Raw genomic sequence first — 24938 nt, forward strand, 5'->3', positions numbered from 1 at the left:
TTTTTATTTTTCTAAAAATTTTATTTTATCTATGAAGTTACTGCTGCTGCTTCTGCTAAGTCGCTTCAGTCGTGTCCAACTCTGTGTGACCTCATAGACGGCAGCCCACCAGGCTTCTCCATTCCTGGGATTCTCCAGGCAAGAACACTGGAGTGGGTTGCCATTTCCTTCTCCAATGCCTGAAAGTGAAAAGGGAAAGTGAAGTCGCTCAGTCGTGTCCGACTCTTAGCGACCCCCTGGACTGCAGCCTACCAGGCTCCTCCGTCCATGGGATTTTCCAGGCAAGAGTACTGGAGTGGAGTGCCATTGCCTCACTTCCTGCAAATGCTGCAAATTTTTAGGAGGGTAATTATTTTACTGTCTTACTTTAGGAGAGTATCATTTTATTTATAAAGTGTTCTAACTTTGTAAATATTTAAAAATTTCCCTTTACAACTTCTTCATATTTTTGTACCCTCGTAACTAAGGGATTTGTATCTGCATTGGCTTATTAGTCTATTATCTTTCTGAATTGGGAAAGAGTAGGGAATGAGAATGATGTCCTTCAGTAGGCTTTCGCTTTAGATACAGTGTTGCTATGAATAGTGTTGGATGGAAGTATTTAACTATATTAAACTAGTAGATTATATTTAACCTAGTCAATAGTTAACCTTTTGGTCATCAGCTTTGTTAGTTATTAATCTCATCTGATGTATTTAAGCAAATGATAATTTCTTGAACAGTTTTCATGAGGACTTAAGTATTATTTTTTAAAAGGCATTACAAATTGTACAGATAAATGAATTAATGGAATATGTTTCTCTTGCTTAGCAATTATGGAAGGAACAGCCTCCGATGAAGCTACTTCAAGAAAGTTATCAAATGTATCAGGATGTTATCCACAATATAGGAAGAAAAGCATTTTATCTTCTGGACTGACTGAATCATCATTATTCCAAAAGTTAAATACAAAAAGCCTCCAAAATCATAAAATTATGAGCGAGAATGATTACTATGAATTTAAAAGACCAAAAAATATTTTGAAAATAAGAAAATTCCAGGATGAGGTTGATAGCAGTGATATAGAGTTCCAGGAACCATATTCAAAGGATGGCATGAACTTTAAGAAAAGTTCAGAGAAAGCTGAAATTCATGACTCACAGTCTAAACCACAAGATTTGAAGCATGTTACAGGCCTCAAAAAGTCCCTGGATAAAAGTGATATTTTTAGTATCCCAAAACTTCAGAAGCCAGCTGTGAGAAGGAGCTCTAGCCTTCTAAAACAAGTTTCATCTAAGGAAAAAACTGCAGTTAATGTTCTGGGTCAGTATCATATATGTAAGACAACATCTAGGCCCTTGAGTTGTTATAGAAATGAGCTGAAGTAAGCAGTTATTAGATAGCTGTAGGCATTTCAATTGTCAATACTCTGGATAACCATCACTTTTGGAATTTAGGCCGATGGATACAATACTGTGGTTTTGATAGCAGTTCCTTTCCAGATGCTCCATTTTGGGGGGAGCTAACTTGGGCTGAGAAGTTTATTCAGTGATTAATTGGAATCACTCAAGTTCAGAGGATGAGATGGTTGGATGGCATCACTGACTCAATGGACATGAGTTTGAGTAAATTCCAGGAGATGGTGAAGGATAGGGAAGCCTGGTGTGCTGCAGTCCATGGGGTTGCAAAGAGTTGGACATGACTTAGCGACTAAACAAGTTCCCGAGAAAGTAGAGGGCCTGTTTTCCTTTGGAAATGCTTTTTTTTGGTCATTTATTTAACCAAGTATATATGAAGTCTATGTGAAATTTTTGCTCAGAGTTCCATAATTTAAATTTAGGACATCCATAGTATTTCAGGTATTCTTTCTTTTTTTTTTTTTTTAATTGGAGGCTAATTACTTTACAATATTGTGGTGGTTTTTGCCATACATTCACATGAATCAGCCATGGGTGTGCAGTGTGTTCCCCATCTTGAACCCCCCTCCCACCTCCCTCCCCATCCCATCCCTCAGGGTCATCCCAGTGCACTAGCCCTGAGCACCCTGTCTCATGCATCGAACCTGGACTGGCGATCTATTTCACACATGATAATATACATGTTTCAATGCTATTCTCTCAAATCATCCCACCCTTGCCTTTTCCCACAGAGTCCAACAGTCTGTTCTTTACATCTGTGTCTCTTTTGCTGTCTTGCATGGTCATTGTTACCGTTTTTCTAAATTCCATATATATATGTTAATATACCGTATTGGTGTCTTTCTTTCTGACTCACTTCACTCTGTATAATAGGCTCTAGTTTCATCCACCTCATTAGAACTGATTCAAATGCATGCATTCTTTTTAATAGCTGAGTAATATTCCATTGTGTATATGTACCACAGCTTTCTTATCCATTCATCTGCTGATGGGCATCTAGGTTGCTTCCATGTCCTGGCTATTATAAACAGTGCTGCAGTGAACATTGGGGTATACGTGTCTCTTTCAATTCTGGTTTCCTTGATGTGTATGCCCAGCAGTGGGATTGCTGGATCATATGGCAGTTCTATTTCCAGTTTTTTAAGGAATCTCCACACTGTTCAGGTATTATTTCTTATGGATGTGGGAATATCAAGAGAAAATAATTAATACTATACATCTCAGATCCCTAAGGCTTTATGATATTCCTCAAAGATGAGCAGTGACTTCCCAACCAGTATATGTTTTTCCCTTATATACTATTTATATCATAGAAGTATTGTATATGGGGATACATGCTTAGTCACTTCAGTTGTGTCCAACTCTTTGCAATACTATGGACCATAACGCACCAGGCTTCTCTGTCCATGGGCTTCACCAAGGAAGAATACTGGAGTGGGTTGCCATACCCTTCTCCAGGGACATATTGTGTAAGGAACCCAATTAAACACTTCTTTCTGTAGGCCTCAGCTGGAGTTACTTAATTTATATTTATTTTATTTCAAGAAGTTTACCAGCCTTTAAAAATTGTATTTAGTACTGAGTGTAATTGTTAAGATGAATGCTTTGTGAATCATTACTGATTCTTATTCCCTGGTGGCTCAGATGTTAACAAATCTTCCTGCAATGCAGGAGACCTGGGTTTGATCCCTGGGTCAGAAAGATCCCCTGGAGAAGGGAATGGCAACCCACTCCAGTATTCTTGCCTGGAGAACTCCATGGACAGAGGAGTCTGGTGGGCTACCATCCACAGGGTCGCAAAGAGTTGGACATGATGGAGCGACTAACACACACACATACACTAATGCATACTTCAAATAACTCAGTTGAAAAAGGAGTGTGATCTATTAAGGAGCATGAAGATGTTTATTCTGATTCCTTTACTGATGCACTGCTTTTATGCCATGCCTCATTTCTGTCTCTGAGTTTTTCTGTGTTTCATTAAGAATTAAAGCTCTGATTAAAGGAATAATGGAGTAGTAGGCATTTAGCCAGTGGGTAGAATAGGATTGTGGTAGAAAGTGGTTATCTACCTTGCTGGTATCACTAAAATCAAATGATTTCACCTACCACTGTCATACTTAACATTCTGTATTTGGAAAAGTATAAAATAGTTTATCTCATACAACTTCTCCAAATAAACTGATGATGATTGAGCATCGGTGAAATGTGACTGCCATTTGATTTACATTTAAAAAACATAAAAAATTTTTCATTATTAAATAATTTAAAATTCATAAGAATTACATAGAAATGAAAACATGTCTACATACTCTTCATCTAATGTTCCCATGTATTAATATCTGATATAACCACAGTATAATGATCTAAACTGAAAAATTAACACTGATACCACAATATGTACTAATATAGGACTTTATTAAAAATTTGACTGTTTTTCTGTGAATGTCCTTTTTCTGATCCAGGATCTCATGCAGGATCACATGTTACACTTAGTTGTCATGTGTCCTAGTCTCCTTCAATCTGGGATGGTTTTTCAATATTTCATGACCTTGATACTTTGGAAGAGTATTGACTAGTTCTTTTGTGTAATGTCCCTCATTTTGGGTTTTCTTATATTTCTTCATGAATAAATTCAGGGTATACATTTTTGCCAGAATACAACAGAGGTGATATTTTCCCCATTTCAGTACATTATATTAGGAGGCTCGTTATGGTCATGTGTGTCTGCTAGAATTTTATAATTTTGAAGTTTGTGAACTGAAAACATGGTAGGTAAAGTGATAGGATGGGAAAGAACTCAATTTTTGTCTGAAATCTTGAAATTTAAACATGACACATTGATGTTTTGATCTCTTGGACTCCATTATATTTTAATCAGAAACAAGCTGCAGGTAATTCTCTGGCAGTCCAGTGGTTGGGACTCTACTTTCACAGCTAAGTGTCTGGGTTCATTCCCTGTTTGGGGAACTAAGATCCACAAGCTGTGTGACATGGCCAAAAAAAAAAAAATAATCAAACTTCATTGGCTGGGCCACTGGAACAGATTGATCCTCCAAACAAGTAGTTTATAAATGTTCACAGAATTTCAAGACAGTTTTGTGTTTGAGCTGTAAGAGAAAGATTAGGTATAATGTAAGATACAACAGAAATATGAAGAGTTTTAAGGTGGTATTAAGTAAGTAAAACTTGATTTCTGATTACAAGAAAAAGATTTTAGCTGCCAATTATTTCTAAGACATATAAATTATGTTGCTGAATAGTCTTCTGCATTTTGTATATTTAGGAAATGTCTGTGAAACTATCAAAAAACTCCAAGAAAATTACACTGATGCAGAAAAACTTCAGTCCATTTTGCCTTCAATAGGAATTACTTTATCAGATAAAGAGTTCAAGAAGATTGTGACCGACACTGCTAAAAATGGTGAGAGACTGATAATATCAAACTTTTTGAAAAAAAATTAGATACTTTTACATGATAGTATTAAATGTTGGAGTAAGATCTCTCAACTTGGAATGGAATGGGTCATCCTAAAGAAGATTCAGAAAGAACAAACAAAAATTGGAAGTAGTTATATATAAAATAGATAGCTAATAAGGACCTACTGTATAGCATAGGGAACTTTACTCAGTACTCTGTAATGACCTATATGGGAAAAGAATCTAAAAAAGAGTGGATATATGTATTACTAATTCACCTTACTGTAGAGCAAAAACTATTAATAACACAAGATTGCAAATCAACTATACACCTATATATATATATATATTTTAACTGAGAGTAGTAAAAAATGATTTCTGTGAAGTTTGATGTAATAGATTGGTTTGGAGGGTCTAGGTAGGTCTTTTGTATTTCAGAATTCTTTCTGTAAGGTTCTTCATCACTATTCCTAGCTGTGCCTTCTAGTGTGGGACAGGTCCTGGGGAAAGCTTATCTAGTTGTAGAAGAAAGGTTCAAGTAGCAAGACTATGATACTCCAGAGGTTCAAAAATCTCTCAGTAAATAGCCTAGGGAGTCCAAGGAGAAATAATTGGAGATTCTAAAATGTAGAGGGAGTACTGTAGCTAGGAATTTAGGGCTAGTGGTACTTAATCAAGACAAGCAGTTATTAAATAGCATCTAGAAATAAAATAGCGCATCTCACTCACCAGCCTAAGTTTAGGGCCGAGTTTGAGTTTCTAAGAAAGATTTTTGTGTTAGAGAAGTTGCTTTATCATTAAGTAAGAATTTTCCACAGCAAAAGTTCAGTTGAAGAGAGGGCAGAGGCAACATTTTGGGAAAAGACTGACAGAAATAACATTAGGAGTGAATGATTAGACCTTGAGCAAAACTGTTAGTTAAGGCAAATAAGAAAGAAGTTTTGATTTAAAAAAAAATCTAGGAATAGCGATCAGAGTAAATGGTTACCAGAGGGATAAGTGTTGGGGGTGGAACAAAATGGGTAAAAGGGACCAATTGTATGACAGATGGAAACTAAGTTTTTGGTAGTGAGCACACTGTAGCATATATTGAAGTAGAAATATACTGTTGTACACATGAAGCATGCAATGCTATAGATGAGTGTTACCTCAATACAAAATAAATTTTAAAATATCTAAAGAGTAGAAGCTACTAAATTTTTTCAGCCTTTTTTCTGCTTATCAGGATTAGTATGAACACTGTGGAGGGTTTGTAACTTAAAATAGGTGTTGTTTGGACTCACTGGATACCGGGGGCAGGGATGGGGATATGTGGGTCTGTTAGGGCTGGTTAGCACTGTCAAGGTATCAATGGATAGCATATTGGTTGACTGGGTTTTCATAATTATGTGAAATAGACTCATTAGCTTTCTCATGGTCCATCTCTTTGGGCACCTTTCCTTTTTCCTGTATCTGTCAAGAACTGAGTACCTAACCCTGTCCTTTGCACTTGATAATAAACATTGAAAAAGCATGGACTGTGTCTTACTTACTTTTGTGTCCTTGGTGCCTAGCATAGTTCTTGGCACTAATATACTCTCAGTAATTGTTGAAATGAAATGAACTGACCTAATTTAGAAAGACTCATCTAGGGAGACAGGCTATGTAGAAGAAATAAGCTGATGATTAAGTGAAGGGTAAGTATTTTTTTCATAGTTGTATTAAAGTGTGAATTTATACAAAAGTGTAATAGAATGTATCATCTCAACTTTTTATTTTACAGAAAATGGAATGGTGAAATTAGATGACTTTGTGAGTGCTGTCTCTAAAGAGCAAAATCTTCCTGAATATGATGGTAGGTAGGAAATTTATTTTAAAGTCATTTGAGTAAAGAACCGTTAGGTTGAGGAGAATTAGGTTCAACTGAACTGAATTTGCTTTTTTTATGTACTAATAGTTCCAAAACCCTTTGACAAGCCATTTGGCAGTTTTTTAAAAACTTTATGTATCAGGGTACTAAGAACTAACTTGCTTACTTCACGGAATTGTTATGTGGATTTTATGAACTGGAGAGTGCTATACCCATGTACAGTAATGGTAATGATAATGAGGAGATCAAATAGGTAATTATCTCCATTATTAGCTATTGATGAATGATTTACTTTTTTAAAGAGGAACTTGTTTGAATCACATACTTTGGTTTATCTTTGTTTTAGAACATTAAAAAAGAAACAGTTCTATTGAGGTAAAATTTTCATACATAAAATCTCCCATGCACTGATTTACAAATTTATAAAGTCACACCACAATCCAGTTTTTTATTATTTGCAATGTTTTAATTTTTTATATAAATAATTAATTTTTTTTCCTGTGAGATTAAAAAGCAATGAAAGTTACGAAGGCATGCTGTTTTATTTCCTTCTGTTTATTCATATGCTTAAAAAGAAGTGAACTTTCTGTTTCTTCCTAAAAGATTTCTCAGATAAGAAAAAATTAACCCAGAGGAAGAAACTTCCTTTTATACCTAGATGAAGAATCTCACGTTAAAAGCTATGTTATCATTTGTCATTTCTGATGAATGTAAGTGCTTAAATCTCTGGATTCCTTGAAGATGCTATTAGTAAATCGATTTCTTGAATGCTTCACCATGCAATCATTCATTCACAAACTCAGTTATTCTTTCATTGCTATTTTGTGAAGTAGTGTCTGTCTTGGTCACTTCTAGCTCTTTGCTCTGAGTCTTTGTTGTGGAGCACAGGCTTTTTTTGTTGTGACAAGCGGGCTTCTTTTGTTGTGGTGCGTGGGCTTTCTCTAGTTGCAGTGCACGTGGGTTTAGTTGCTCCATAGCATATGGGATCTTAGTTCCCTGACCAGCGATTGAACCTGTATCTCCTTCACTGGAAGGCAGATTCTTAGCCACTGGACCACCAGGTAAGTCTCACCATCTTAGCCATTTTTAAATGTGCTGCTGCTGCTGCTAAGTCGCTTCAGTTGTGTCCGACTTAAATGTACATTTCAGTAATTTTAGTGTTACGTGCATTTATATTGTTGTGCAACCAATCTCCAGAGCTTTTTATCTTACAAAATTGAAACTCTTATCAGTTCATTTCAGTTCAGTTCAGTTGCTCAGTCGTGTCTGATTCTTTGCAACCCCATGGCTGCAGCACACCAGGCTTTCCTGTCCATCACCAACTCCCAGACTTTACTCAAACTCATGTGCATTGAGTCGGTGATGCTACCCAACCATCTCATCCTCTATTGTCCCCTTCTTCTCCTGCCTTCAATCTTTCCTAGCATCAGGGTCTTTTCAAATAAATCAGTTCTTCACATCAGGTGGCTAAAGTATTGGAGTTTCAGTTTCAGCATCAGTCCTTCCAATGAATATTCAGGACTGATTTCCTGTAGGACTGACTGGTTGGATCTCCTTGAAGTCCAAGGGACTCTCAAGAGTCTTCTCCAACACCACAGTTCAAAAGCATCAATTCTTCTGTGCTCAGCTTTCTTTATAGTCCAACTCACATCCATACATGACTACTGGAAAAACCATAGCTTTGACCAGATGGACCTTTGTTGGCAAAGTAATATCTCTGCTTGTTAATATGCTGTCTAGTTTAGTCATAGCTTTTCTTCCAAGGAGCAAGTGTCTTTTAATTTCATGGCTGCAGTCACCATCTGCAGTGACTTGGAGCCCAAGAAAATAAAATCTCTTACTGTTTCCATTGTTTCCCCATCTATTTGCCATGAAGTGATGAGACTAGAGGCTGTGATCTTAGTTTTCTGAATGTTGAGTTTTGAGCCAACTTTTTCACTCTCCTTTTTCACTTTCATCAAGAGGCTCTTTAGTTCTTCGCTTTCTGCCGTAAGGGTGGTATCATCTGTGTATCTGAGGTTATTAATATTTCTCCTGGCAATCTTGATTCCAGCTTGTGCTTCATCTATATAGCAGTTATACCTCTATACCTATACCAGTTAAATAAAAATTACCCATCCTTGACCCTCCAGCTCTGGAAATCATCATTCTACAATACTTTCTGTTTCTGTGAATTGTTCACTTGAGATACCCTAGTAGAATCATACAGCATTTGTGTTTCTGTGACTGGCTTATTTTGTTTATCATAATGCCCTCAAGATCTGTGTTGTAGCATGTGTCAGAATTTCCTTCCTTTTTCATGCTGAATAATATTTCATTGTATGTGTACACCACATTTTGCTTATTCATTCATCAGTGCACATGTGTGTTTCTTCCACCATTTGGCTGTTGTGAATAGTGGTGCTATACAAATGGGCATGCAAATATTTCTTTAGGCTGCTACTGTGATTCTTTTAGCTATATATCCAGAAGTAGACACAATCCAGTTTGTAACATTTCTATCAGTCCTGAAAATTCTCTCATGCCCATTTGTAATTAATCTTCATCCCATCCCTAGACAACCAGTAATTTACTTTCAGGCTCTATGATTGTGCCTATTTTTGACAGTTAATACAAATTAAATCATAAAACATGTCTTTTATATTTGACTTCCTTCATTTTGCATAATGTTTTTAAGGTTAATTCATGTTGTAGTAAGTATCAATAGTTCATTCCTTTTTATAGATAAATTCATATTACAGTTTATAGATATACTCTGTTTTGTTGATGGTTGACAAGTTCATAGACATTTGACTTTTTCAATTTGTGACTTTTATCAGTAGTAATGAAATTAATATTTGCATACATGTCTTTCTGTGGACATATGCTTTTATTTCTCATGGGTAAATTCCTAGGAGAAAGATTGTTAGTCTGTATAGTAAATTTATGTTTAGGTTTTTAACAAATTGCCAAACTGTTTTCCAAAGTGGCTATAACATTTTCTTTCTCAGCAGCAATGTATAAAGATTCTAGTTTCTTCACATCTTTGTCAACACTTGGTTTTTTTAAATTTTAACTGTTATAATAAGTGTGTAGTGGTATCTCATTTTGCTTTTAATTTTCATTTCCCTAATGACTAATAATGTTGAGTATTTTTGTATATGCTTGCTAGCCATTCAGGTATCTTTGGTGAAATATATATTCAAATCTTTTGCCCATTTTTAGAATTCCATTTTGATTTATCTATATTATTTTAGAGTATATCTCTTTTTGGTGGTTGCTTCAGGTATTATATATACATAACTTATCACAGTCTACTGATGTCATTATTTTACCAATCAAATGAAGTATAGAAATATTGTCTATCCTTATGTCCTTTTATCCTCCCCATGTATGATATAATTGTCTAAATATATCCTTTACATATATTTAAAAGAATATTGAACAGTTTTATAATTTTTGCTTCAACCATCAAATGTGATTTAAAAACTTAAGGGAAGGAAAGCCTACTATATTACCCATATTTTGGCTTACCAGTTTTTATTCTTCCTTCCTGATACTCCAGAGTTCTTTGTTTTATCCTTTTCTTTCTGTTTAAACATCTTCCATTTAACCATTCATTGGTTTAGTGTCAACAGATTCTCTTCATTTTCTTCCATCTGAGAACATCTTGATTTTCCCTTCATTCCTGAAGGATATTTTTTTTCAAAGTATGAATTTGGGGTTGACAGTTCTTTTCTTTCAGCAGTTGAAAAATATGGTGCCACTTCTTTCTGGTGTCCATGGTTTCTGAGGGAAATCTTCATTAGGTTTTTTTCCCCCCTTATAGGTAAGGTGTCATTTTTCTTTAACTACTTTTAAATTTTTTTCTCTGTGTTTAATTATGATGTGTCTTGACATGGATTTCTTTGGCTTTATCCTGTGAGTTTCACTTATTTTCTTGGGTCTGTAGGTTAATATCTGTTGCTAAAAATTTGGAAATTGTTTGGCCATTATTTCTTTGAGTACCTTTTTAGCCATGCTGTGTCTCTTTTCTTCTGAGACTCTGATTTTACAATGTTAGATCATTTTTTTATACTGCTACAGGTCCCTGAAACTCTATTCTTTTTTATTTCAATCTATTTTCTTTGTGTTGTTCATTGGGTGATTTCAGTTCATTGATTCTTTCTTCTTTTTTCTCCACATATTTTATACTTTGATTTTATAACTTATTAATGTTCATATAATTAAATATTCTGGCAATGCTTTTCATATATATCATTTGTGAAATTTTTAATATTTCGTTGGTATGTTAAAACCAAAATTCATCTTACTATTGGTGTTTTCTTTGAACACTTGCCTTCAAAATTTAGGAGTTTACCTTTCTAAGCCAGAATTTCAGAAGATCACAGAGTTGACTGAAGCTGGTGGTTAGTGACATATTTTCAGGAAAACTGGGTTGATATGCCCTCCTCCAGGGGATCTTCCCAACCCAGGGATCGAACCCAGGTGTCCCTCATTGCAGGTGGATTCTTTACCGTCTGAGCTACCAGGGTATCAAATATAATAAAATAAAAGAGCAGAATTTATTGCTGTAGAAAATTTATATGTTCCTGTCAGGGAATGTAAATCTTAATTAACTCTGAATTCCCCCAGAATTTTTCAAGGTCTCACTTCTTTTGTCTCAAAAAATTTGGCTAAGAATGTAAAGTGATTTGGTGCTGTTTGAACTAAACTACTCAAGGATATTTAATCTTGAAAATGGAAAGTATACTGTGCTGTATTTTTTATAGTGTATTAGAATTTTTTTTTCTCAGTGGGGTAAGCAAAGGACTAGGATTATCAAAAAACTCACCATATTTATGTAAAACCTTTATATCTGGCCTTGGAAAATTCTTAGAAATGTTTTATTCATTATCATTGGGATACTATGAAGAATTTTTAAGGTATAAAGTGACTATTAAAATGTTTAATTGTTTCAGTAGCATGCTTGAGTAAAGATATTAGTATGAATGTTAGCCTGATGTAGAAGAAGCCAAGAGTCAAGAGAGCTCTCTTCTAATTCCTGACTTTGTATTATCTGTTGTGAAATCATATCATATATGCATGTTTTTTTAACATGTATAAACAGCATATTAATTCTTTGCCCACATACTTACTGAGCTGTTGCAAGGTTAAGTCAAGATAATACAAGTTTAAAGTTAAAAACGTTGTACATTTGTGACTAGAAGAATTTTTGATAAGTTTTCTTGGTGTTTTCAGGGCTTAGTTTTTGCATGTAAATTGAACTGCTTTCTCACCTTATACCCATATATCTTTAGTGGTTAGTATTAGCTGATGGATATAATTATGTTATCTCCCTGAATATATAACTTATTTTACATAATTTAGTATTTATCACAATAAATCTTCAAGTTAATACTGAAGAAAATGTGTTCTTTTCCCTTTAGAAACAAAAAAAGTGAATTTTAAAGAATTTGTTGGTACTATGATGAGCAACACAGAACGCTTCTCTGAAAAATTAGGTAAGAATTTGTACTTTTTGTGGATTAAATAGTTTGACAGATTTTAGAAAAGTGTAATACACTAAAAGAGCTAGGCATCCTGAAGATCATCAAGCAAATAAGTAGTTGGCTTACTGCTATGTTTGACCTTAATCATCTCTGTTACTGATTCCTAAATCTAGAAGACCTTCCATATGGAAATGAATTGAAAGCTATCATAATCTTACTACTCAACCTCACACTTCATTATATAGAGCTAGAACCATATATATGAAATTCATATTTTGGGACGATTTTAAATGTTTTATTACTTTGGGAAAGTGATGCCATCTAGTGATCATAGCCGAGCACTATAATACAAAATTTCTGGTTTCAGCTGTTCATATCTTTTTCATCTTTCAGTTTATTCGATAACATTTGTTGAGCCATTACTATGTATCAGATTATATGTTAAGCTGTGAGAGTGCTAAAGACACTGTTTGAAAATGAAAAAGACAGTCTTTGTTACTAAGAAGCCCGCTATAAAAAAAATGTAAGGTCATATATGTATATTTTAAATGGAATGAAATTAGTACCTTAAAAATTGGTGCTAAAAGTAGGATTGTGTTATTTTGTGCCATATATTAGGAAATAGTGCACTTTAAGTAACAGCCATTTTTACCTTATATATCAAGTTAATTTGTTTCCTCTACAAGGAAGCCCAATTGATTAGTTGGATGAAAGTATTATTTGCTTGTCACACTTTTCCTAGGAATTTCATTTTTAGATTATTTCCTTTCTAATTCTTTTTCTTCAAGTACTTTTAAAATTAAAGTAAATGCCAAGAGAAAATAATTTTAGTAAAACCATCTCAAGCACATTCAGTGACTGGATGTATATTTTTACATTGTGTACTCATTCAGATTTTATGTAAGCCACTTGATCATTCTGTGTGGCTGCTATAGAATTTATTTTAGTTTTTATTCTTTTATCTTGATTTTTATTCATTTATTTTTTGTATTTTACAAGATGATAGCTATAATTCCCTGTGCTATACGGTGTATCTTAGTTGCTATCTATTTTATGCATTGAAGTTTGTATCTCTTAATCCCATACAGCTATTTTGTCTCTTCCCTCTGTTCTTTTCTCTCCCCACTGGTAACCACTAATTTGTTTTCTATATATGTGAGTCTGGTTCTGTTTACTGTATACATTCATTTGTTTTATTTTCTTAGATTCCACGTAAAAGTGATATCATACAGTATTTTTCTTTATCTGACTTATTTCACTAAGCATAGTATTCTCTAGGTGCATCCAAATCACTGCAGTGGCAGAATTTGGTTCTTTTTATGGCTGAGTAATATTCCATTTTGTCAGAACTCTCCACTGTGACGCATCTGTCTTGGGTGGCCCTACACAGCATGGCTCATAGTTTCATTGAGTTAGAAGAGGCTGTGGTCCATGTGATCAGATTGCCACACAATTGCACTCACCTCACACTCTAGCAAAGTAATGCTCAAAATTCTCCAATCCAGTCTTCAACAGTACATGAACTGTGAACTTCCAGATGTTCAAGCTGGATTTAGAAAAGGCAGAGGAGCAAGAGATAAATTGCCAACTTCCATTGGATCATAGAAAAAGCAAGAGAGTTCCAGAAAAAGATCTACTTCTGCTTTATTGGCTATGCCCAAAGCCTTTGTGTGGATCACAACAAACCGTGGAAAATTCTTAAAGAGATGGGAATACCAGACCTCTTGATCATCCTCCTGAGAGATCTGTGTGCAGGTCAAGAAGCAGCAGTCAGAACTGCACGTGAAACAGCAGACTGGTTTCAAATCGGGAAAGGCTGTATATTGTCACCCTGCTTATTTAACTTATATGCAGAGTACATTATGAGAAATGCCAGGCTGGCTGAAGCACAAGCTGGATTCAAGATTGGCGAAAGAAATGTCAATAACCTCAAGTGTGCAGATGACACCACACTTATGGCAGAAAGCGAAGAAGAACTAAAGAGCCTCTTGATGAAAGTGAAAAAGGAGAGTGAAAAAGTTGGCTTAAAACTCAACATTCAGAAAACTAAGATCATGGCATCTGGTCCCATCACTTCATGGCAGATAGATGGGGAAACAATGGAAGCAGTGAGAGACTTTATTTTCTTGGGCTCCAAAATCACTGCAGATGGTGACTGCAGCCATAAAATTAAAAGACGCTTGTTCCTTGGAAGAAAAGTTATGATCAACCTAGACAGCATATTTTTTAATATGCTGATACATTACATTTTAGAAGTTACATTACTTTGCAAACAAAGGTCTGTCTAGTCAAAGCTGTGGTTTTTCCAGTAGTCATGTATGGATGTGAGAGTTGGACTATACAGAAAGCTGAGTGCTGAAGAATTGATGCTTTTGAACTGTGGTGTTGGAGAAGACTCCTGAGAGTCCCTTGGACTTCAAGGAGATCCAACCAGTCAGTCCTAAAGGAAATCAGTCCTGAATATTCATTGGAAGGACTGATGCTGAAGCTGAAACTCCAATACTTTGGCCACCTGATGCGAAGAACTGATTCATTTGAAAAGGCCCTGATACTGGGAAAGATTGAAGGCAGGAGAAGAAGGGGACAACAGAGGATGAGATGGTTGGATAGCATCACCGACTCAATGGACATGAATTTAAGTAAACTCTGGGAGTTGGTGATGGACAGGGATGCTTGGTGTGCTGCAGTCCATGGGGTCGCAAAGAGTCAGACACTACTGAACGACTGAAATGAATTGAACTGAATATTCCATTGTGTGTGTGTGTGTATGTATATTTGTGTGTGTGTATGTATATATATTGGAGACGGAAATGGCAACCCACTCCAGTACTCTTGCCTAGAGAATTCCGTGGACAGAGGAGCCTGATGGGGTGCTGTCCATGGGGTCGCACAGAGTCAGACATGACTGAAGTGACTTAGCCTGCATGCATGCATGCATGTGTGTATGTGTATATATATATATATGCCATTTTTTCCTTTACAAATTCATATGTTGATGAACACTTAGGTTGCTTCCATATCTTGGCTATTATAAGTAGTGTTGTTATGAACATTGAGGTGCATCTATCTTTTGAAATTAGTGTTTTTGGTTTTTCCAAATATATACCCAGGAGTGAAATTGCCGGACATATGGTTGTTCTGTTTTTAGCTTTTTGAAGAACCTTCTTACTGTTTTCCACAGTAGCTGCAATAAATTACCTCCCCACCAACAGTGTTCAAGGGTTCCCATTTCTCTACATCGTTGCTGATGTTTGTTATTTATGGACTTTTTGCTGATAGCCATTCTGACACGTGGGAGGTGATATCTCATTGTGGTTTTGATTTGTATTTCTCTAATAATTAGTGATATTGAGCTTCTTTTCACATACTCTTAGCCATCTGTATGTCTTCTTTGGAGAAATGTCTAGTTAGCGTGTATCAGGGGTGAGCTATGGTGGAGTGGCCACCCTCAAAGAACTGGGCTGCTTCTCATGTTGATAAATAAGCTTCAGCAAATACATTATTTATGGATATTCTTAATTTAGCATTAAGATATGTTTTATGTTTGAGGTCGAAGGGCAGTCTGGCTGTTCTCAGTCTACCATGTTGCCAGTTCTCTCTCTAAAAGCACCATTCAGATTTTTGACCTTGCCACGCCACACTGCATGTGTGCTCAGTTTCTTAGCCGTGTCTGACTCTGCAACCCTGTAGACTGTAGCCCATCAGCCTCCTACTGTCCATGGAATTTTCCAGGCAAGAATACTGGAGCAGGTTGCCATTTCCTACTCCAGGTTATCTTCCTGGGATAACCTGGAAGGATAACCAGGGATCAAACCCGAGTCTTCTATGTCTCCTGCATTGGCAGGTGAATTTTTTTTACTGCTGAACCACCTGGGAAGCCCTGCCCCTCCATACTAGCTTTTTACAAAAAGTTAAATCTTGTCTTGCTAAATGCAGTGGTCAATTTTCTGTCTTTATCTTATTTACCTCTAGCAGGTTTTAACATGTTTTTCTTGAAAATTTCTCTCCCCCTATCTTCTGTGACACTGTAGTCTCCTAATTTCCTTCTCATCTAACTGGCTTTTCCTTTTTCAAAAATTGAGATATAATTGACATATTGTGTAAGTTTAAGGTGTGCAATGTGTTGATTTTGTATACTTTTTGCAGTATGATTACCACCATAGTGTTAACTAACACCTCCATCACATCACATTATTATTTCTTTTTTGTGGTGAGAACATGTAAGATTTAGTCTCTTAACAACTTTCAAGTATACAATACAGTATTGTTAACTACAATCACTATGCTGTTCATTAGATCCCCAGGGCATACTAATCTTCTAATTGCAAGCTAGTATCCTTTGACCAACATCTCCCTAGTTCCCCGACTCCTCAAGCTGTGGTAGCCACCATCCCATTTTCTGTTTCTATGAGTTCTGCTTTTTTAGACTTCACATATAAGTGAGATCTTCTAGTATTTGTCTTCTCTGTCTGACTTACCTCACTTAATACCCTCAAGGTTGCAAATGGCAGAATTTTCTAGTCACTGAATAATATTCCATTGTATATGTCCCTTCCTCTTTTGTTTTGTTGGCTGGCTGCTTCTTTTCTGGCTGACTTTTAAATGTTAGTGTGATCCCAGATTCCATTCTGTGTCTCATTCTCTAAGGCTTTCCCTGAGTGATCCTACTGCTTTAAGTAATACCTGTATCCTTTTGACTCCCTATTTATCTCAAACTTAATGTGTATGGAAAAGAATTCTTGTTTTCCAGCAAGCTTATTCTTTCCCTAGTCTTTCCTATCTCAGCTAGTGGTCCTACTCTCCACCCAGCTGCTCAGGTCTCAAACCTAGAAGTTCTTCATGGTCCCAGCCCCCTTAGACTGTCATTCAGTTCATCATTAAATACTCTCTCAGCTTTATGCTCAAAATATATCCTATGTTTGTTCATTTCTCATCATCTCTACCATTTTCACCCTTGTTGATGCCACTGTTATTTTTTCTGTGAACTGCTGCCACTGACATTTTTTAAAAGCTTCCTAACTGCCTGATCTTCAGAAAGTTCATTGTCTGCATAGCAGTAGAATAATCTTTTGTACTTGTATAATAATTTCACTGCCCTGTTAAAACCTTACAAAGGTTTTCTGTTGGAATTTTAATAAAACAAAATTTCCTTCCATAGTCTGCAGTGGTATAGTGAAGAGGAAATAGTTATCCAGAAAAGGATTTTGTGGGGAGATACAGAGCAAAAGCTATTTAATTCATGGTTTTATCAGTTGGACATGTTTGTGAATTCAGGCTTTTGTAAATCTATAGTTCAATGAAAGTTATTCTTTATAATGATGATTTAGGGGTGCTTAGTTATTTCTAAGTTTCCTTATATAGGGAACTATAAGTTCTTGAAATATTTTAGAATCTTCAAACATACACTTAATTTTATGTTATTTTATTGTATTTTAATATTTGGAAGTTGGCAATTAAGTTATACTCTATTTATCATTCTTCTTAACCATAAAAATCTCACTTCCTAACTATTCCAGATAATAGTTTGCTGTATTAATTTCTTGAACAAGAATGTTGTAAAACATGTGTTTTATGTACCTTTTAGTATTGCATGATACTATTGAAAACCTCCACAATTTCAGCAAAGAAAAGATGAGTGCTCCTGACCTGTGGAATACTCTGTCTAATTTGAACAATAATTTAAACAAGGATGAATTCCTAACTGCACTGAAATTAGCAACCGCTGATGGTGAGTATTCCAAATACTAAAATTAAAAGATATATGGTTTTATCTTCTGCCAATCTTTATTTATCCTTGTATCTTGTATTAGGTCGATATGCCAGTATATACATTTAGGAAATACAAAGAAAGCTCATATTATTTGGCTGTCCTATAGAAAATAATTAATATCTAATATATTATTGCTCTACATTGATCAAATATTGATCTATAATATATTTGATCGGTTACATTGACTGTAAGTGGATGAGCCCAAACTGAATCCAAGTTTGGGTACTTGTTACTTGAAAGGCCAATAGTCAGGAGAAAAGTGTTGGTGGAAATGGAAGAAGTTGCTTTATTCAGGCCGGCAACCTGGAAAGATGGTAGACCAATGTCCTAAGACCATTTCCAAGTTGCCAGTTAGGAGTCAAAGGTTTTAACGGCAGTGTGAGGGAAGGGCCTACAGGGTGCATGAACAGCTTGTGCATGATTCTCAGATTGGTTGGTATTGATTGATTAGGTTAACTTGATCAGCATAGCATTTCAGGAATCATCAACTCTCTGACTTTAACCTATCTGGGGTCTACATGCTTATGGTCAGCAATTTTCATTTGATGAAGTCTACTTCTTGTAAAAACTACTTGAGAATGTGTGTTAGACCCTGATCTATTAATATATCTTTCTGGGAACTGGGAGTTCAGTGACTCTGCTGTGTGACTGGTTTGTAGTTTAAATTTGTTACCAGTTTCCTGGCCCAACAGCTAGCTGTGCTTTGTTTTTGTATTTTCACATTTCATAATCATTTACTCTTGAGCCAGCCTTTGAGGCCTAGGAGAGTAAAGCTTTTCTACACATCAAAGGCAAGTGGAGGATATGGAGGTGGTGGTCTGTCCTGGGAAGGCAGGAGGCCTGATTAGGGTCCTGCTTCGTTACTTGACTACTTTCAAGTTCCATAATATGTTAATGGAAAATGGAATATCCCAGTGAACACAGGGAGTTAGGAAATGGTTTATATCCCAGTTTTATTAATACTACCTGGGATAGTCGTGTTGTTTGGTTGAAACAGGCTTTTATTTAATTTGCTAGGAAAATGCAGTTGCTGGTGGCTATAACCTGTCCCTCATTAGGAATTGAAAAAAGATTCACACAAAACAAAAAAAGTTCACAAAAATACTATAAAAAAAGACAATAGATTAAAATTTTAAAATAAATACTCCATTATATACTGCTGATATTCTGCATTTAGGAAAGAAAGAGTCCATAGCTACATGTGATCATTTCTACTCTCTCATATTCTTAGTACCCTGAAGTTACGAATGTATTTTTATTCTCTTTTGTGTGGAATGTTTATGCAGGACTAGCCTAGTACATAAGCATGCTGTCTGGGGTCTTAATCAAAAATTGTCATGCTGTTATTATCCCCCTTTTCTCCTTTAATTTTAAGAGGCTGGTAATTTTAGACTTTAGGCATGTGGATTGTTTTCTTTATTGGGATATATGAGGTGAGAAGGGTTGATTTAAACAGAAGGGTAATTTTCTGGTAGTAGAGATATTTTTCCCCCTCTCTTTCCTCTGTGGCAAAGTTTAAGGTTCTTTTGATACAGTGAATGGAAGTTGTGGGCAACAGGTACCAGAGAAAATATTATATAGCATTTATTTTAATCAGACCAATAAACCATTTTATGCATTATAAAAATAACTCAGCTATCTATAAAACCACTTATTGTGGTAATAAAGCTCCATATATTGTATCCTATTCATTATCATATACTTGTGAAGCAAAAATATAGTATGTAAAATGTAGATTATTTTACCATCTAAATCCAAATATATACAAGATATTGAAAACTATATGTGGACTTCATCTGTCATACTGTTTCTTCTTTTAACTTTAATCCTTTTATACAAAGTCATTTGGTTCTTATTTTAGTGTACATGGGTGCTAAGTCGCTTCAGTCGTGTCTGACTCTTTTGACCCTGTGGACTATAACCTGAGAGGCTCCTCTCTCCATGGGATTCTCTAGGCAAGAGTACTGGAGCAGATTGCTGCGCACTTCTCCAAGGGATCATCCCAGGCCAGGGACTGAACCTGCGTCTCTTATGTCTGCTGCATTGGCAGATGGGTTCTTTACCACTAGTGACATCGTGGTTTGCAAAGTTTTGAAATTCTTTATCTTTGGTTTTTGTTTATATTTGGTGCTGTTAAAGCAGTAGAATTCTTTTGTTCCAAATGAAGTCTTGCAGAGTACCCCAATGTATAAAACATAAAAGTTGAGTTCCTCTGACCAAAGTAGGTAAAATGACCAAGTGAACTGCTAAAGCATCTCAACATATCCTTAGAAATATGAGAAAGAACTTAAGAATTATTGCCCTGAAAAAATCATTTGACCAGGGTATGTTAAAAAAAAAAAAAAAAAAACAGGTTTAGGTTCCCTCTAAGTGAATTACTTCCTGGCTGTTGGTGGTATTCCATATTGACTCCTCAGTATTTTAAAGTATATTTAAAATGAAAAAATTAATTTTTAGATGATTAGAAAAAGGCATTGAAAAGTAGAAAAGGTGTGTATCATTTGGCAAATTCAGAAATGCTTCCCAAATATCAAGTTATATAGCTTTTGAGTCCCTCCCTGTTTCTGATGAAAGACCTAAATGAAAAGAGTTGAGGTTGAGCCAAAATATGTCAAGATGATGTGGAAAATAGTTAAGGGGAATGTGAGAGACTGAATCCATAGACTAGGAATTACATGGAGGAAATCATTGTAGTTGTAGCCAAGCATAAAGACTTCAGATACTCTCTTCTCTTCTGGTTTCTCCAGCTTTACTTGTTTTAGGTTTTTAAACTTAAACTGAGATGTATTTGTTCTCTTTCTCCTGACTCAGACCTCTGATGGGATTGAAATTAGCTAAATAATTTTCTTTTCTTTTGGGCTTGACAACCGGATTCAGAACATGTCTTTGTGATATTGCTATTTTCGTTTATACTTGTTCAAGTTAGGTCTGAATATTTATTTCAGGCTTTAACTTTGAAACCTGGTAATTGTGGTTAACCTTGTGTTGGTAGTTTAGCAAAGAATGAGCACCAAATTCCAAAATCTACCCACGTGTCTTTTCATAGAACATATTTAAATGTACCCAAGGAAACTTTTCTAAAACCTGTGGTTGCTTTTCTGTTTCAGCATAGGTAAGAACTTAAGGACCAAATGGAATTATAGGTCATAGAGATTTGTGTCCGTTGGTAAACAGGCCCAACCCTAGATGCAGATTTTGTTAGAGCACCTGCTAGTGTTATTGGCACCTGGTGCCCTCAGATGCTCCTTGTTTGTTTGCTTTTTTCCTTTCTTTCTTTTAGAATTCTAAATGCCTGAATTTAGTTGTGTTTGAATATATGTCCTGCATTCAGAGGGATCTCCACTTAGGTGACTGAGCCGCAATGCCTACTGCTTACTTTAAGCTGGTCTTTAAGCTGCTATAAATTGAAGACACTTAATTGAGAAGGTCTTTTTGTAACCAATCTTAGAAAATTTGATTATCTTGCCTTGCTGGTTGATATGAGGCTGGTAGGAGATTACCCAGAGTAACAATATAAAAGAATCATGGGAAATGGGATATACAAACTCTTTGTATCCTTTTCTACCCTGTCTTCCCACATCAGAGAGATACCTGACATATTTAAGCCAGAGCTCTTATAGTTAGGGAGATGTAGGGCCCTACTAAGGGGCTTCCCTGGTGGCTCAGAGATCAAGAATCTGCCTACAGTGTGGGAGCCACAGGAGACTATTTGTTGTCACAAATAGCAGAATTTCCTTCTTTTTTATGGCTAAATAATAGTCCATCATGTATATATAATAAAAAAAAGGGAAATGATTGGATCATGTGGTAGTTCTATATTTAATTTTTTGAGGAACCACTGTGCTTTAAAAATAATGACTGTACCAGTTTACATTCCAATCAAGTGTATAAGGGTTCCTTTTCCTCTATATCCTCACCAGTATCTGTTATTTCTTTTTGATAATAGCCACCCTAACAGATGTGAGATGATATCTCGTGGTTTTGATTTGTATTTTGCTGATGATTAGTGATATTAAACACCTTTTAATTTACCTTTTGGCCTTTGTAGCTATATATTTAAGCTCTAGGCAAGGTCTTATCTGCTGTTGATACACTTTCTGCTTATACTATATTCTAGTCTATGATCATTAACTATAGTAATTCTAAATCCTTGGATTAATTTTCCCTGTTCCAGACTCAGAAAACAAAGTGTTTGTCACTTTGACTTTGTAATCTAGTACTTATGTAATTTTGTGTAAGAAATAGGTGTAAACATCAATCAGAAATTCTAGCTACAGAACCATCTGACTTTGGAAAAAGTTTTACATCTGCTACAGTATTTTTATCTTCAAACATTTGAAAGGCTAAAATTAAATTGAGATTTGTCTCTTAGTTTTATTTCTAGTGATATGGATTGCATAGTTTCTCTTGACTATTGGAAATGAAAAACTCAGCCTGATTTCTGCAGCCATAAGATTTATTCATTCCATAAAATTTATCTTTGGTCACTCAACAATATACAAAGGAAATATAATTCTTATGAGTACATCAAATAATTTACATTTTCAAAAATTGCTTTATTGGATCCAACTTTTGCCTAGTGAGGCTGATTTATTTAAAATGTTTTTCTTATAGAAGATGACAAAGTACAAATTGAAGAATTTGCAAAAGTGGTAAAGGAAATGCATGATACCTCCAAGTTAGAAGGTAAGTACTGGATTATTTGTGACTGTTAAATTTATTTTTATTGAAGGGATGCCTTTGGTTTTGTTTTTTACCTTTTCTGGGTGTGCTAATTTCTCGTTAACATATTGGCATTGATCTATTTATAGGTAGGCAGAGCTTGGTTTTGATTAAAAGTTGACAGGTTTCTTAATGAAATAAAAAAGGTTTTTTTGTAGAAAGGGATCCGCTTAAACCTATTTTTAACTCTTTTTGTTTTTAGGATTTTATATGTAGAGTCAGCTACTGGCCTTAAAATTTTTCCATATATGAAAATTCTGTATATCATTTTAAGCCTCAGACTTAGTGCTCCATCCTGTGTATAGGCTTCTATATTATATAATTTCTCATAAATCTTTTACTTCTTTAATAGACACTTCTCATGTTCCTTTCTTTAGTTTTTGTTAAATATCAGACAGACCATGCAGTTCAGTGGCACAGGTTTTCTATTATTTGACTTCCATTTTGGTTTAAAAGTTAAAGATGTAGGACTGAAACCAATGAAGATAGTACTTGTGGAGTCTATGTCCTTTTTTGTTTGGAAAATATGTTTAAAACAGTATTACTAACCATTCAAATGACTATTTGCTCAGTGAGCACTCTTGTGAAAAGAACGACAACTCAGACAAATGCTAGGGAAACAATGCAGAGTCATTTCTGTGTGCAAAGAAGTAGACAGTATACCTTATAGATTTTCAATACATAGGCATTCTTGGCATATGAAATACCCACCACTAGAGCTCTCTTTTAGGTTAAGAAATGTATTTAATATTTTCTTGTTTACATATAAGTATTTTACCTGGGTCATGACATAATTAGCATCAACATAGTGTAGTAGTTAATTAGATTAGCTGAGCAATAGGAAACTGCATAGTAGTAGAAAAGAGCATGGGCTGTGGAGTACGCTAAGAGACGGGTGTGTGGTTTTTTGACTTATTAGCTGCCTACTCCGGAGAAGGAAATGGCATCCCACTCCAGTACTCTTGCCTGGAAAATCCCATGGACGGAGGAGTCTGGTGGGCTGCAGTCCATAGGTTCGCTAAGGGTCGGACATGACTGAGCAACTTCACTTTCACTTTTCACTTTCATGCATTGGAGAAGGAAATGGCAACCCACTTCAGTGTTCTTGCCTGGAGGATCCCAGGGACAGGGGAGCCTGGTGGGCTACCATCTATGGGGTCGCACAGAGTCGGACACGACTGAAGCGACTTAGCAGCAGCAGCAGCTGCCTACTCACTATAGGCCATTCTGATTTCTTCATCTTTAAAGCAAGGATGCTGAAAACATTGTGTTTCTCATAGAGTTGCCAGGATCAACTGCAAAAATACATATAAAGCATAGTTATTAGATACATATTACCTGCTTAGCAAATGGTAGTTAACTTTGAAATCAGAGAGCAGGGCTCAGATGGTAAGAAAAAAATGTTGAAATTAAGCCATTGAGAAAGGAGAACAGATAGATTCAGGTTAGGTACCTGAATCTTGGGAATGGTCACAGGGACTAGGGAAGTGGCATTGGAATCTGCCAGTCAGTGCAATATAAGACCAATAACTACAGGGAAGGGTAAACAAGGGCTACCCAAGAAGAAAAGAGTTAACATAGCAGGCCCTCCATTACTAGCTGATCAGGCTAGTTCACTGTGTCTCGACTGTCCACTCGTGAACTTGGAGGGGCCTGCAGAGGAGGCATAATGTGCAAAGTTCTGTACTTCCCTTCAACAAAGACACATATAGTCTTAAAGGATTATGGTCAGTGTCTGGTCTTGTAGTTTAGGATATTAGGGGTGAGGCAGGCAATGCTAGGTAATGATGAGGATTAAGAATAGCCATTGGTGTGGATGACTTTGGAAGAAAGTGAAGGTTTGTTGGCAGTTAAGAAGTCATGGTGCTCTGTTAGGATCATCCTTATTGTCATTGGATGATAAATAGGATATAGGATTGAGGAAATACTATGATCGATGTGCCAAAATCCTTACAGACTATGAAGGAGTGATCAGAAAGTAATAGAGAATGGTGTCAGAGGGGTGGCATAGTTGAATATCAGGCTTGAACCTTAAAGGGGAGCGATAAATTTTGATTGAAGTTGGACTAAAATAGGCTCAAAACAGCAGCAGAAAACCAGGAGAATGGTGCTCTGTTCCTGGTCTGATGATATATGGAACATGAGAGGATGAATAGACTGTACTCAAGATGATTATGCAAGGAAACAGTATTTTAAAGGAAACTAAATTTTGGTTAAGACAAAGAAGAGCTGATACAGGTTTTTAGGTGTTGGCAAAACTCAAATTGCCATCTGCAGTTGTCTCCTAATAATGTTAGGGGGACAGGAAG

General features: G+C 35.7%; 1 protein-coding gene across 11 annotated transcripts in view; it reads left to right on the plus strand.

Moving 5' to 3' along the window:
* Positions 1-24938, plus strand: part of EFCAB3 (EF-hand calcium binding domain 3) — a 349923-nt gene that overhangs the window by 62416 nt on the left and 262569 nt on the right. For 6 of the 11 annotated variants that reach the window (XM_081576514.1, XM_081576515.1, XM_081576519.1 and 3 more), the window contains exons 11-16: positions 811-1306; positions 4684-4821; positions 6580-6651; positions 12075-12149; positions 17722-17865; positions 22522-22593. In XM_081576514.1, coding sequence (XP_081432640.1) covers positions 1294-1306; positions 4684-4821; positions 6580-6651; positions 12075-12149; positions 17722-17865; positions 22522-22593 — 514 coding nt within the window. In that variant the 5' untranslated portion in view covers positions 811-1293. The remainder of the gene's footprint in view (positions 1-810; positions 1307-4683; positions 4822-6579; positions 6652-12074; positions 12150-17721; positions 17866-22521; positions 22594-24938) is intronic. The other 5 variants (XM_081576510.1, XM_081576511.1, XM_081576512.1 and 2 more) reach the window with 1 other exon arrangement.

The sequence above is a fragment of the Giraffa tippelskirchi genome, chromosome 3 (genome assembly GCF_054371585.1).
Source record: "Giraffa tippelskirchi isolate mGirTip1 chromosome 3, T2T-mGirTip1v1.2.pri, whole genome shotgun sequence".
Taxonomy (NCBI): Eukaryota; Metazoa; Chordata; class Mammalia; order Artiodactyla; family Giraffidae; genus Giraffa; species Giraffa tippelskirchi.